The 15,162-nt window shown below is 42.8% G+C and overlaps 1 protein-coding gene across 1 annotated transcript in view; it reads left to right on the forward strand.

The window, feature by feature from the left end:
* LOC116333338 overlaps window positions 1-14,296 on the forward strand; it is a 41,530-nt gene extending 27,234 nt beyond the window's left edge. Inside the window, exons 3-15 of the mRNA XM_039608521.1 lie at window positions 2,027-2,470; window positions 3,203-3,652; window positions 4,144-4,376; window positions 4,455-4,584; window positions 8,027-8,470; window positions 9,663-9,926; window positions 10,035-10,289; window positions 10,373-10,621; window positions 10,753-11,010; window positions 12,593-12,895; window positions 12,990-13,259; window positions 13,381-13,464; window positions 13,589-14,296. Of these exons, the coding sequence (XP_039464455.1) occupies window positions 2,027-2,470; window positions 3,203-3,652; window positions 4,144-4,376; window positions 4,455-4,584; window positions 8,027-8,470; window positions 9,663-9,926; window positions 10,035-10,289; window positions 10,373-10,621; window positions 10,753-11,010; window positions 12,593-12,895; window positions 12,990-13,259; window positions 13,381-13,464; window positions 13,589-13,655 (3,451 nt within the window). The 3' untranslated portion in view covers window positions 13,656-14,296. The remainder of the gene's footprint in view (window positions 1-2,026; window positions 2,471-3,202; window positions 3,653-4,143; window positions 4,377-4,454; window positions 4,585-8,026; window positions 8,471-9,662; window positions 9,927-10,034; window positions 10,290-10,372; window positions 10,622-10,752; window positions 11,011-12,592; window positions 12,896-12,989; window positions 13,260-13,380; window positions 13,465-13,588) is intronic.
* Window positions 14,297-15,162: the final 866 nt, after the last annotated feature.

Raw genomic sequence — 15,162 nt, forward strand, 5'->3', positions numbered from 1 at the left:
AGCGGTCTTCAAATGATTGAATAAATTTGTAGTGTTGCTCTGTGGTGCAGCTACGACACCGTAGCAAAGTTTCCACACTATGTCTACTTGATCCACGCCTGACTCATGAACCCATAATGTTTCCACACCACTGAAGTCGTTTTACCTCTCTTTTCAACCAACGGCATTCTTTCTTCAGCAGCCATTATCCTCTCCTCACCAAATAACTTCTGCTTAGCTTTCCGAGCTTTCCGCAGTGTTGCCAACTCATCAGTAAGGAAAATTGCTATTGGCTGTCCTAGAAGTCGCTAAATGATGTCATCGCCTCATTTGCATAATTGGTCACGCTAATGTAATTGTAACCTATGCTGTTGGAGAGATAAATAACATCGTGGAAGAGACATAAAGTCAGTAAAAAAACGTCTTAAATGCATTTATAATTTATTTAGAACTACAAATTAAATGTCTTTTAGCAATTATTGTTTTTCAATGTCACAATTCCAACCCTGCTCCTTCACCCGGGCTTGGACCGGCAAAAGTGATCCGAAATAGGCACTCTGGTAGAGTTACTTTGTGTGTGTGTGTTTATAAGTAGTTTTAAACCTTGTGATCCACAAAACAACATAAAAGTAAAAGAAGACCTGACTGCGTTACAGTCAGTGTGGGAGCAGCGGCTTCGCTCATGCGCGATTCATTTGCAGTTTGGACGCATAGGTGTGAACATCTCCTGCCCTGATAGCAGCTGCGTGAGGACTATCCTCCACCTGTGAGCGCTTTGGAACGGGTGAGGTGCCCACGGCAGCACCTGCTGCTTATTGAGAGTAAGAGCGATATGCGCTTTCACGTCAAAAAGTCGTCATAAATAAGTCTCCAATAACACCAGAAAAAGTCGCCAGATTTGTCGCTAGTCGCTTTTTCGAAAAAAACGTTGCTAAGGGGTCTGAAAACTCGCTAAATATAGCGACAAAGTCGCTAAGTTGGCAACACTGGCTTTCCGAGCTTCCCTCGGGTCCTCTTAATTGTTGTGACGCGTGTTCGAAACGCAGAGAGGTGCGCTCGATTTGCCACACGGAGCAGCGCGAGAGGAGGAGCTAATAATCGGCTCAGTCATTTTTAATGATTGTTGAAAGCCCAGATCGTAATCACGATTAAAATTCGATTAACTTAGCAGCCCTAAGTGAGGGCTTTTACAGCCTTCAAACATCTATAATAATTGTAAAAAATAAAGCTGACTACTTCACAGATTTCACCTATCGCGATAAACGAGAGACCGCTGCATACATAAAATAATGACGCCTCTGCCTTTCTAAATGGAGGGATAGTAACTGCATGTGTAAGCGTGTAAAAACCACAAATAGTAAGACGTGAAAAACGTGACGTGAAAAAAGACGCACAACTTTTGAGGTTGCGTGATGAACCCCGTATTCCTCATCCACTAAAACGCAAAAAAAGGAGTTTTTAAAAATCTCAGTTTTCGATTAATCAAAACAGCGTTTACGTGTGGACAAAAGGCCCAAACACATAGAAAAAGCTGCGTTTTCCAAAATACCTGTATAGGTGTGGACGGAGCTTAAAAGAGGTAGTAGTGTATTTTATTGCTACAATTGAATTATTACAGTTTACTTTTATTTGTTTAATTGTTTACTAAAGGTTTGAGGTGGGAAATAAACTGCAAATCTAGGGGGTATTGTTATGGTGAGTAACCTTCAGTAATAGTAATAAATCACACAGCAATAGTACATTCATTAGTTGTATAAAGCATGATAATATAGTAAGTAATCCAAAGTATTCAGAATACGTTACAAACTACATTTTGGGGCATGTAATCTGTAGTGGGATACATTTAAAAACTAACCTACCCAACACTGGCTGTGAGTCAGTAACAGTCTAAATACTATGTTCAGCTGCTAATAGAAGACGGCTTTAAAATGGACTTATATTATATACAGGACACACATGGAAAAGATGGAGTCCATCAGCAGTGTGTGGCTGTTTTTATGCAGCTCACATCAAATCATCACTAAATGTTTCCTTCTTATTGTTCCAGGGTTGATCGTTGGAGTTCAGATGTTGATGAAGCAGTCAGGTTGTTTGTGAGTCTGTTCTGTGCAGCAGCAGAGAGAGAACAGCAGACAGGAGAGAAGATCCTGCAGCTGTTAGCATCAGTGTGCACATATCAAACATTCCCTCTTCATGACAGATACATCAGTGATTATTATCAGAGTGATTTCCTGCTGGATCTGTACTCCCATGTGAAGGAGTATCAGACTAAAACAGGTCTGAGTGTCCTTCCATCATTACAGTCAGTTTTCCAGTCAGCTCCTGCAGTCTGGTCCATAAATCTCATATACACAGACTTCGCCATCCTTCTGGAAGTGCTGAAACTCCAACCAGAAAAAAAACAAGTGGAGCTGAGAGTCTGGCCAGAAGATGATGAAGAGAGTGAAGTGAGGAGTTTGCTGCAGTGTCTGCCTTATATCTCACAGCTCAGGTAAATACGACATGATGATTTTCAAAGGACTTTGCAAAGAAAAGCGCCTGGACTTTTTAAGTTGCTTGAAGACGTTTTCACCTCTCATCCCCACACACACACACACACACACATCCTACAGCTTGTCCAGAGAAACAGCAAAGCATTCCCAGGCTGAGAGATACAGCTGAAAGCAGATATTTGCATACACTTCATAAGAAACACAAAACATTTGTTTCTTTACTCTAATTTAAAGTTTGACAGTAAACTTTTTTGTTGTAGATCAATAAATAGTAACAGATTTTTTGTATTTGTGAAATGTGAAATATTTGGATGCATTCTTTTAAATTACTTTCCTCAAAGTCAGAAGTATACATACACTTCCTTAGTGTTTGCTACAATATGGTGGTATTCCCGTGATTTTATACTTGTGGATGAAAGTGGGACCTTCAGGCATCTGGAAACAGGCTGAGCCCCAATGTTTTCTCTGATGTCCTGGTTGCTTTCTGGTGATTTCCCCGTGATGTTATAGAAAGAGGCTCTGTGTGTGGGCTGTGCCTTTATATGCACCCACAGCTGTGTCACCAGTTTACTCAAGTGGACTCAGTTAAGCTCAGAATGAACTCATCTGGAGTTTCTTATTGTTTAAAGACACAACAGTGTATGTATACTGGGAGTCCATCAGCAGTGTGTGGCTGTTTTTCTGCAGCTCACATCAAATCATCACTAAATGTTTCCTTCTTATTGTTACAGTGTTGATGATGATGAGTGGTCAGATGATGAAGACAGAACGAAGTTCTTTGTGAGTCTGTTCTGTGCAGCAGCAGAGAGAGAACAGCAGACAGGAGAGAAGATCCTGGAGCTGTTAGCATCAGTGGGCATATTTGATATATACCCTTTTAATGTCAACGATGATGATGTTGATGATCTGAAGAAACATCAGTGTGACTTCCTGCTGGATCTGTACTCCCATGTGAAGGAGTATCAGACTAAAACAGGTCTGAGTGTCCTTCCATCATTACAGTCAGTATTTTCAGCTCCTGCAATCTGGTTCATGAAGCTCTCAGAGAGAAAGACCTCCATCCTCCTGGAAGTGCTGAAACTCCAACCAGAGAAGAAACGAGTGGAGCTGACAGACTGCTCACATGAAGAGAGTGAAGTGAGGAGTTTCCTGCAGTGTCTGCCTTATATCTCACAGCTCAGGTAAATGAAATGCTCTTCACATAAGGGAAGGGATTCTCTGTCTCCGTTTTGTTTATACATAAAAGTAAAATATTAATGTAAAGAAAGCAAGAACCCTGTGGCTCAGATGCAACACCTCAGACACAATAATACACAATGAATGAGTTACTTGAAGCTGCACTTTATTCACTGACTTTGTTGAACTTTACTGAGCATGATGATGATGATGGTAGCAGCTCTATAGTGAGCAGCAGGTGAAGATTTCAGACAGCAGAGAGTCTTCATCACTTTGTGTGTCCACCTGCAGATGTAGAAGATGTGTTAGAGCAGGATGAGTGTTTGTGTTGTAAGAGTGTGAAACAGTGTTGAGCTGCTCTGATGGAAGATGTGTTTAACATGGAGCTTCATGTACATTTAGGACATGGAAGAGATGGAGTCCATCAGCAGTGTGTGGCTGTTTTTATGCAGCTCACATCAAATCATCACTAAATGTTTCCTTCTTATTGTTACAGTGTTGATGCTTGGTGGTTACATGAAGCAGTCAGGTTGTTTGTGAGTCTGTTCTGTGCAGCAGCAGAGAGAGAGCAGCAGACAGGAGAGAAGATCCTGGAGCTGTTAGCATCAGTGGGCATATTTGATATATACCCTTTTAATGTCAACCATGATGATGATGATCTGAAGAAATATCAGAGTGATTTCCTGCTGGATCTGTACTCCCATGTGAAGGAGTATCAGACTAAAACAGGTCTGAGTGTCCTTCCATCATTACAGTCAGTTTTCCAGTCAGCTCCTGCAGTCTGGTCCATAAATCTCATATACACAGACTTCGCCATCCTTCTGGAAGTGCTGAAACTCCAACCAGAGAAGAAACAAGTGGAGCTGAGAGGCTGCTCACATGAAGAGAGTGAAGTGAGGAGTTTGCTGCAGTGTCTGCCTTATATCTCACAGCTCAGGTAAATGGAAATTTTCTTCACATGAGTTAAATACAGTGGCTTGCAAAAGTATTCGGCCCCCTTGAACTTTTCCACATTTTGTCACATTACAGCCACAAACATGAATCAGTTTTATTGGAATTCCACATGAAAGACCAATACAAAGTGGTGTACACGTGAGAAGTGGAACGAAAATCATACATGATTCCAAACATTTTTACAAATAAATAACTGAAAAGTGGGTGTGCGTAATTATTCAGCCCCTGAGTCAATACTTTGTAGAACCACCTTTTGCTGCAATTACAGCTGCCAGTCTTTTAGGGTATGTCTCTACCAGCTTTGCACATCTAGAGACTGAAATCTTTGCCCATTCTTCTTTGCAAAACAGCTCCAGCTCAGTCAGATTAGATGGACAGCGTTTGTGAACAGCAGTTTTCAGATCTTGCCACAGATTCTCGATTGGATTTAGATCTGGACTTTGACTGGGCCATTCTAACACATGGATATGTTTTGTTTTAAACCATTCCATTGTTGCCCTGGCTTTATGTTTAGGGTCGTTGTCCTGCTGGAAGGTGAACCTCCGCCCCAGTCTCAAGTCTTTTGCAGACTCCAAGAGGTTTTCTTCCAAGATTGCCCTGTATTTGGCTCCATCCATCTTCCCATCAACTCTGACCAGCTTCCATGTCCCCGCTGAAGGGAAGCACCCCCAGAGCATGATGCTGCCACCACCATATTTGACAGTGGGGATGGTGTGTTCAGAGTGATGTGCAGTGGTAGTAGTTTCCGCCACACATAGCGTTTTGCATTTTGGCCAAAAGTTCCATTTTGTCTCATCTGACCAGAGCACCTTCTTCCACATGTTTGCTGTGTCCCCACATGGCTTGTGGCAAACTGCAAATGGGACTTCTTATGGTTTTCTGTTAACAATGGCTTTCTTCTTGCCACTCTTCCATAAAGGCCAACTTTGTGCAGTGCACGACTAATAGTTGTCCTATGGACAGATTCCCCCACCTGAGCTGTAGATCTCTGCAGCTCGTCCAGAGTCACCATGGGCCTCTTGGCTGCATTTCTGATCAGCGCTCTCCTTGTTCGGCCTGTGAGTTTAGGTGGACGGCCTTGTCTTGGTAGGTTTACAGTTGTGCCATACTCCTTCCATTTCTGAATGATCGCTTGAACAGTGCTCCGTGGGATGTTCAAGGCTTGGGAAATCTTTTTGTAGCCTAAGTCTGCTTTAAATTTCTCAATAACTTTATCCCTGACCTGTCTGGTGTGTTCTTTGGACTTCATGGTGTTGTTGCTCCCAATATTCTCTTAGACAACCTCTGAGGCAGTTGTGGAGCTGTTTTGCAAAGAAGAATGGGCAAAGATTTCAGTCTGTAGATGTGCAAAGCTGGTAGAGACATACCCTAAAAGACTGGCAGCTGTAATTGCAGCAAAAGGTGGTTCTACAAAGTATTGACTCAGGGGGCTGAATAATTACGCACACCCCACTTTGCAGTTATTTATTTGTAATAAATGTTTGGAATCATGTATGATTTTCGTTCCACTTCTCACGTGTACACCACTCTGTATTGGTCTTTCACCTGGAATTCCAATAACATTGATTCATGTTTGTGGCTGTAATGTGACAAAATGTGGAAAAGTTCAAGGGGGCCGAATACTTTTGCAAGCCACTGTATCTGTAAGAAAATATGTGCTGTGAAAATAAGTGATGGAAATATTTGAAGCTCCATTATTTGTAAAGTGACGATTTTGACTTGTTATTTTCTATAAATGTCAGATGACCTTTAATGCTGAAACAGGACAACAGGATCTAAAATAAAGACATTCTCATTAAAAAGGTTGGATTGGAGTTAGATTTGATAGGTGTAGAAATGAACTGATTTCATGTTCAATTCAATAAGTTGATGTAAGTTGTGTGAATGAAGGTGATCATGTGACTGAGCTCATGCAGCAGAGTGTTGGAGTGCACACATGTGTTTGATGGAAACTTGAATGTTTGACCTGCAGCAGAATCATGAAATGATGTGAAGAAGAACGTAGCTCAGTGCTGACACATCAGTCCTGTTTAAAGCTGCTCTTAAAACATCCTTTACACCTGAATCCATCATCGCTATGGAAACAACATGAAAGCAAACTCAACGAGTCCTTCAGTGAAGTAACTCAGTAAATGAATAAGTCACATGAAGCTGCACTTTATCTCTGACTTTGTTTTGCTGAGCATGATGATGATGATGGTAGCAGCTCTATAGTGAGCAGCAGATGAAGATTTCAGACAGCAGAGAGGTGTGTGATGTCAGCAGCAGTTGAAGCTCCTGTTGTAGATGTTGTTGTTCTACTCTGTTTCTGTATTGTTGATATTTAGTGTTTTACTCTCTAAAGTCAGACAGCTGCTCTGATGTGTTAAACAAGGAGCATCATTATATACAGGACACACATGGACAAGTCCATCAGCAGTGTGTGGCTGTTTTTCTGCAGCTCACATCAAATCATCACTAAATGTTTCCTTCTTATTGTTACAGTGTTGATGATGATGAGTGGTCAGATGATGAAGACAGAACGAAGTTCTTTGTGAGTCTGTTCTGTGCAGCAGCAGAGAGAGAACAGCAGACAGGAGAGAAGATCCTGCAGCTGTTAGCATCAGTGGGCATATTTGATATATACCCTTTTAATGTCAACCATGATGATGATGATGATCTGAAGAAATATCAGTGTGACTTCCTGCTGGATCTGTGCTCCCATGTGAAGGAGTATCAGACTAAAACAGGTCTGAGTGTCCTTCCATCATTACAGTCAGTATTTTCAGCTCCTGCAGTCTGGTCCATAAAGCTCTCAGAGAGAAAGACCTCCATCCTCCTGGAAGTGTTGAAACTCCAACCAGAGAAGAAACAAGTGGAGCTGACAGACTGCTCACATGAAGAGAGTGAAGTGAGGAGTTTCCTGCAGTGTCTGCCTTATATCTCACAGCTCAGGTAAATGAAATGCTCTTCACATAAGGGAAGGGATTCTCTGTCTCCGTTTTGTTTATGCATAAAAGTAAAATATTAATGTAAAGAAAGCAAGAACCCTGTGGCTCAGATGCAACACCTCAGACACAATAATACACAATGAATGAGTTACTTGAAGCTGCACTTTATTCACTGACTTTGTTGAACTTTACTGAGCATGATGATGATGATGGTAGCAGCTCTATAGTGAGCAGCAGGTGAAGATTTCAGACAGCAGAGAGTCTTCATCACTTTGTGTGTCCACCTGCAGATGTAGAAGATGTGTTAGAGCAGGATGAGTGTTTGTGTTGTAAGAGTGTGAAACAGTGTTGAGCTGCTCTGATGGAAGATGTGTTTAACATGGAGCTTCATGTACATTTAGGACATGGAAGAGATGGAGTCCATCTGCAGTGTGTGGCTGTTTTTATGCAGCTCACATCAAATCATCACTAAATATTTCCTTCTTATTGTTACAGGGTTGATCGTTGGAGTTCAGATGTTGATGAAGCAGTCAGGTTGTTTGTGAGTCTGTTCTGTGCAGCAGCAGAGAGAGAACAGCAGACAGGAGAGAAGATCCTGGAGCTGTTAGCATCAGTGTGCACATATCAAACATTCCCTCTTCATGACAGATACATCAGTGATTATTATCAGAGTGATTTCCTGCTGGATCTGTACTCCCATGTGAAGGAGTATCAGACTAAAACAGGTCTGAGTGTCCTTCCATCATTACAGTCAGTTTTCCAGTCAGCTCCTGCAGTCTGGTCCATAAATCTCATATACACAGACTTCGCCATCCTTCTGGAAGTGCTGAAACTCCAACCAGAAAAAAAACAAGTGGAGCTGAGAGTCTGGCCAGAAGATGATGAAGAGAGTGAAGTGAGGAGTTTGCTGCAGTGTCTGCCTTATATCTCACAGCTCAGGTAAATACGACATGATGATTTTCAAAGGACTTTGCAAAGAAAAGCGTCTGGACTTCTTTAAGTTGCTTGAAGACGTTTCACCTCTCATCCGAGAAGCTTCTTCAGTTCTAAGGTCAAATGGCCGAGAGTCCCAGATTTAAACCCAGTGGGAGTATCCCCCCAAGGAGGGACAAAGGACCCCCTGGTGATCCTCTAATCACATGAGCCGAAGTGTGAAAACGGGTGTGGGTCCCAATCAGCCAGGGTTTCGGGTGAGCTCATTGTGAAACCTGGCCCCACCCTATCATGTGAATTCCTGAGGTCAGATGGCCCAGGATGTGAGTGGGCGTTAAGGCGTCTGGGGAGGGAACTCAAAACTGGATTATAGATGGCAGACAGTTGGTGTCGTAAACCACCGCCTCTGTTGAAAGATGGTCGCTCACAGTGGACATAGATGGCCTCTTTCACTCCTCTTTCAAACCATCTGTCCTCTCTGTCCAATATGTGAACATTGGCATCCTCGAAAGAGTGACCTTTATCCTTAAGATGCAGATGGACTGCTGAGTCTTGTCCTGTGGAGGTGGCTCTTCTATGTTGTGCCATGCGCTTGTGAAGTGGCTGTTTGGTCTCTCCGATGTAGAGGTCTGGGCATTCCTCGCTGCACTGTACAGCATACACCACGTTGTTAAGTCTGTGTTTTGGAGTCCACTGTGAGCGACCATCTTTGAACAGAGGCGGGGGTTTACGACACCAACTGTCTGCCATCTATAATCCAGTTTTGAGTTCCCTCCCCAGACGACTTAACGCCCACTCACATCCTGGGCCATCTGACCTCAGGAATTCACATGACAAGGTGGGGCCAGGTTTCACAATGAGCTCACCCGAAACCCTGGCTGATTAGGTCCAACACCTGCTTTCACACCTTGGCTCATGTGATTAGAGGACCATCAGGGGTCCTTTTGTCCCTCCTTGGGGGGATACTCCCACTGGGTTTAAATCTGAGACTCTCCACCATTTGACCTTAGAACTGAAGAAGCTTCTCGGATGAGAGGTGAAACGTCTTCAAGCAACTTAAAGAAGTCCAGACGCTTTTCTTTGCAAATTCCTTTGACTACGATGACCTGGATGACTGAGAACCTTCACAGAGACATGATGATTTCATTTGCAGAACTTTTCCAGCATGTTGTCTGATTCCATCTTCACTGTGTTCCAGCTGTGGTCCAGAGTTCTTCCAGAGTGTGTGCACATCCATGTCTGTAAGATCCAGAGAGGAGTCCCAGCAACTGGAGTCTCTACTGCAGCTGCTGGGCTTCCAGCTGCTGCTAACAGGAGAGTTACCCAGGAAGAGCTGCTGGTCTGTGGGGAGAGTTCTCAGACTGTGTGGCTCTAAAGTGGATCTCATCCTCACACCCAGCAAGATGTCTGCCAGAGGAGGCGCTCTTCTCTTTAGACACACAACACAACTACACCGTCTGAGGCAGGAAGTGAAACCATGACTCTCTCTTGTTCTTTTAACACCATTTGTCTTTGAATCTTTTGCTCTTGGTGTTCATCATTTCTGCTTTTTTGTCTCGTTGATCTTCAGGCTTTCCATCGACATGTCCTTGCTGCTGTCTCAGTGGGTAAGAAGAGGCAGAGCAGCCTGTCGGCTGGCTGTTGAAGAGCTTTCTCTTGAGCCTAAGAAAGCCCGACCATCACACAGAGTATTGTTGAGGGCCGTCAGTAGTTTGGCTTCCCTGCTGAGATACTGGACAGTCGGACTGTTAGACCTGACTGAGACCTGCATCCCTGCTCAGGGTCTCATTGCTCTGCTGCTCCATGATGGTCCTCTAACAGTCAAGTAAATGTCTTTCTGAACATCACAGGACAAATAAAATGTAGATTTTTACTTTAAAGCTTATTTTATATTTATGATCTCTGCAGACTGAATGAAGAGAGCTTCCAGCAGCTTCTGTCTCTCCTCCATGAAACCCAGGACAAGGACTTGACTTTGTCCTTCTTGAGTAAGGTTGGTGGAGACCTGACCTCCTGCTGTCTGAGCTGGGAGCTTCTTCACTATCTGCTGCAGCAGCCGTCAGCTCAGACCATCACTGTGAACCTGAGAAAGAACCTGTTCTTACAGGAGGAAACCACACGTCTGCTTCCCTTTCTGGACAGGATTGTGTTTAAAAGGTGCTGAATGTAGTTTGACCTTTTACACAGTTTCTGCTGTTTAATCAGGAGGATTTGAAATGCTGTCTCACCTTTAACCAGCACTTTATGGATCCTTTAAACAAAGGTGGAAATAAACTGTTTGTTTTCAGGCCCAGTCCCAGCTTTGTGATGACCGCCATCAGAGAGCTCTACAGAGCTCACGACAGTCATGCTGTACCCAGTTTGCTGAGGTCACTCGGTCATGTAATCAACCTGAGCTGCAGAGAGCTGGACTCAGTGGACTGTGCTGCTCTGATCTTCATCCTCAAACACGGAGACAGAGTCAGACTGAACCTGCTGTGGACCTCCATACCAGCAGAGGGAGTAGAGTCCATCCTCCTCATGCTGGACAACGTTTCTCATCTCAGGTCAGATATTAGAGCTTGTTTCTCTGTGCTGCACCTGTGAGTGCTGAACAACACACTGCACTTTATTGTAACATAATTACACTGCTTCATAAACAAGCTAACATTTTACTGTTAGTGTGAGGAAAAGATTATTTGAACAGCTGAACAAGAAACTCAGGGTCACCATAACAAACACAGACCAGTAAACAGGATTAAACAGTAACTGGAGTCGTTGTTGATGTTTACAGACAGTAAGCTGGTTTGAACAGATGGCTTTGAGTTCAGTTTTCCTGATCTCAGGAGGAAAGGAACTCCAGAGCAGCTGAACGCTCATAGTGGCGACATGTATGAACAACAATGTAGTAAAAATAAAGCTTCATATCTTATATATCATAGCTGGTAAGAGACGGTAATTACACTCTGATGACACAAACAACATGTTATCACTATAGTATGTGTTCTTTAATGAGGACCACATGTTTATTTCACTATTTAACATTGAGGGTTTCATCACAGATGCCCCGCCCCCGACTGTTGTTTAGTCTCTGAGACTCACACAAGCTTTTCTTTAGCATTAATTTACACACAAGGGCCGACTTATCACTGAACACCTGCAACTTAGCATTAGCCATCCTGTTTGTGGGTGTCATACACAATATGCAGCAAAATTTCTGGCACAACTTCACCTACCTCCAAGGTGCATGGAGAGGATGAAAGAATTCACAAATCAGGAACTCCAGCAACACTTGAGGTCATCAGATAACCCTGATGAAGGCCACAAGCTGAAACGCGTCGATACACAATATGCATGAATTATTTACAAAGTTCATAAACTTCAGCTTTGGAATTTCTCATTAATTATACAGTTAATTCTTTAAAAATATATTATTGGAAATAACTTCTATGAAGTTTACTAATGAGGCCCAAACATTTCTGGTGATCTTCAGTGTTTCCCAGACTGCAGCCTCTGATTCGTTGCTTCTGATTTGTGTGTCACGTTTGTGGTTTTACTAAATGGTATCATTAGCATTACTGTCATTTTACTCTTAGTGAATAAAAATTGGTCTAAGTTTACTTTTTATTAATTACAGTTATTATAAAGTGTTGTCATTACACCTCCTGGGCTACTTTTATCAGTTGCTCAAACAATAAGCTGAAGGCTGGAATTCATAAGCTCGTCTGCAGACACATTTGAATTGGGTCCATTAAAATAATCTGCAACACGCTGTGTTTCTGTGGCTTCCTGGACACAAAGGAGACATTTACTCTTCATCACTGCTGACAAATGATGCCTGTAATCTGATTATAATGCAGTAAATTATGAACAACAAGTTACCAGATAAACTGAGTCCTTTTCATTTAAAGCTGTTATCTGTTTACATCCACCTGCACAATCAGCCCAAGCAGTAAACTGGGCTCAGTGTGACTTTGTCTTAATAAGTGAGAGTGCTGTGCATAAATCCAAAATCTAATTACAATAATGTATTTGCTGCTAGTTCATAGATGCTGTTCTCAAAAATCCTTTAGTTTTAAAGATCAACTCGTTTTATTGAAGCCAGCATCTATAATTTTAGTTTTTCTGTCTCCATGCGTTTCTTTCCAGTGTTGACAGGAACCAGCTGCTGAGGTTCATCCACTGCTGTGCTGCCTGTGACGTCCAGCAGGAGGCAGCGTCAGGCCTGCTGAGGACTCTGCAGCACAGCTTGGATCTGTCCTGCTCCTCCTGTGTGGAGCTACCAGAGGAGGATCAGACTGAGCCTCTGAGTCTGACTGCTGATGACTGCAGGGCCGTCTCCACCATCCTGACACAGGGCAGCCGGAACACACAGCTGGACCTGCGAGACTGTGAGGTGGAGGACAGCGTGCTGGACCTGCTGTTTCCTGTCCTCCACAGGGTCCGCCTCAGGTGGGAAAGACCACCGAAGACTCTGAACCAGAGAGAAGCTGGTTCACATGGTGTTGATGCATCCTGACAGTTTCTCTTTGTTTCTCCTGTTTAGAGTCAGTAAAACTGTCCTCCTCCAGCTGCTGTGTCTGGTTCCTGTGAACAGTGAGAGGGACACAGTGAGGCGGGCGGTGTCCCTGTGTACAGCCCTGGGTGGAGAGCTGGATCTCAGTCACAGCACGCTGGATCAGAGGGTCTGTGGGGCTTTGGTCCAGATGCTGGACTCGTGTGATGGGCTGACAGAGCTGGACCTCAGTCACTGTCAGCTCACTGACCAGCTGCTGCTCCCTCTCATCACACATCTGCACAAAGTCCAAGTCCTGGAGTGAGTGTCACACACTGATCCTGCTCTGGGAGGCACCAATACCCATCAGCCTGTTCACACACACTGCAGTAATATAATGTGCAGCGATCACTTAGAGCCACTTGGTGTGTTTGTGTTACAGTCTGAGTCACAATCAGATCACCGATGCTTCGACCGATGTGTTACTGCAGCTGCTCTCCATCAACCCCTCCATCCACTCTGTACGGTGAGCCAACATGAAGAAGTTTCTCCTCAGACTCTCAGAGGAGTCATTCACAGCCTGAGCTCACGTGGATTCATGTTGTTCTGTGTGAGTGACGTCTGCTCTCTCTGCTTTGGGCTCTTTCTAGACTCTTCAGCAACAACATCGTGCACAGAGCAGCCTTCAAGGAGCACACGCAGTTTGAGATCTGGTGAAGCACTCGCCATCATCATCATCATCATCATCATGGTCACCATCATCCTCGTCATCATCATCATCATCAGGGAGATGTAGTTTTATGGTCTCAGTAAAAACTCTCCTGTCATAGTTGCTTCATACTAATCTGTAATGTACAATAGCAATAATAGGTCAGTAAGCGTTAATAACTACTTTAGAGTATTTTCTTTTTCATGTCGTGATTAAAATGCTTTGTTTTATTTAATTATGTAGAGATGAGCACATCTCAGAGTTTCTTTCTGAAGTTCTGCAGATTTTTATTTTATGGAGCTCTGATTGAAGCCATCTAGTGGTCATCCTAACATTTACACATCAGGTTGTATTATTGTCATTAAAATATTTCCAAATAGTGAAAAAACAAAGTGAGGCTGTAACAGTTACATTGTACAGTTGTGAGTTGTCTTTGTTTATTTTTGGTACTTTTGCAATATTTGATGCACTTGCACACAAATGTTGATTCCATGAAATACAAACAGATACTGAAAAGTGTAACAGCTGAATCTTTTATTGAACAAATAATGAACAAGTTCTCACAATCATCTCTTTACGATGGAATATAATGTTTAAATGATTTGCCTGTGTATAATAAAGCACAACAGAACATTTCTGAAATGACTCAGGGCACCACAATAAAAGACATAAAAGTGAGGGGAGGAGGCAGATTCACAGATGTGTTTAAATGTCTGCAAGCCAAACGTAAAGATGAAAAGGAGAGTAGAAGCATTCCTGCATAAAGCAGCAAAGAAGTTTATTTAGCAACATGTGAATAATGAATGTGATGAACAGAGGTCATCTTTGCTCATGACTCAGAAACAAACATATGGAACGCCAGGACTGCCATAATGAATTAATTAAATACACCATTAAATAATTAATTAAATGTGGCAATAATTAATTAACATTGGAAATAATTAATTACATAAATATTTACGACACATGTAATTAATTAATTATTGCCACATTTAATTAATTATTTATTTATTTCACATTTTAATTAATTATTTCCACATTTAAATAATTATTTAATGGTGTATTTAATTAATTCATTTTGGCACAGTTGGCTCCTTCAGGTCTCACCATGAAATAATTTTATCTGTCAGCCTCACCCATCAAACTCAGGGGGCGGGGTTAACGCTGATCGACTCAAAACCATTGCTTTGGCCTGGTGGCCATTGTTTTTAGCACACAACAACCGGCAGAACTGAACTTTGAAAACCCTGTTTGTGTGTCACCAAATACGTTTTAATATTTTTTTAGCCGAGAATGTAGTGGTTTAATCTTCATATGTCTGGTCGGTTTGTCAAGATACAGCCTCTTTGCAAAAGTGCTTCGATGATTTCGGAGATGTCTGCCCAGTCTCACGGCAAAGCGTGGGATAGACCCGCCGCCCGCCAGCAATCGAGCTGTTGTTACCACGCCGACAAAGCGCAGGCCCCGGTACACAGCTGTAATAACCCCGCTGACACTGACTTCTTTTACTGAGGT

Source organism: Oreochromis aureus, linkage group 3 (genome assembly GCF_013358895.1).
Source record: "Oreochromis aureus strain Israel breed Guangdong linkage group 3, ZZ_aureus, whole genome shotgun sequence".
Classification (NCBI taxonomy): domain Eukaryota; kingdom Metazoa; phylum Chordata; class Actinopteri; order Cichliformes; family Cichlidae; genus Oreochromis; species Oreochromis aureus.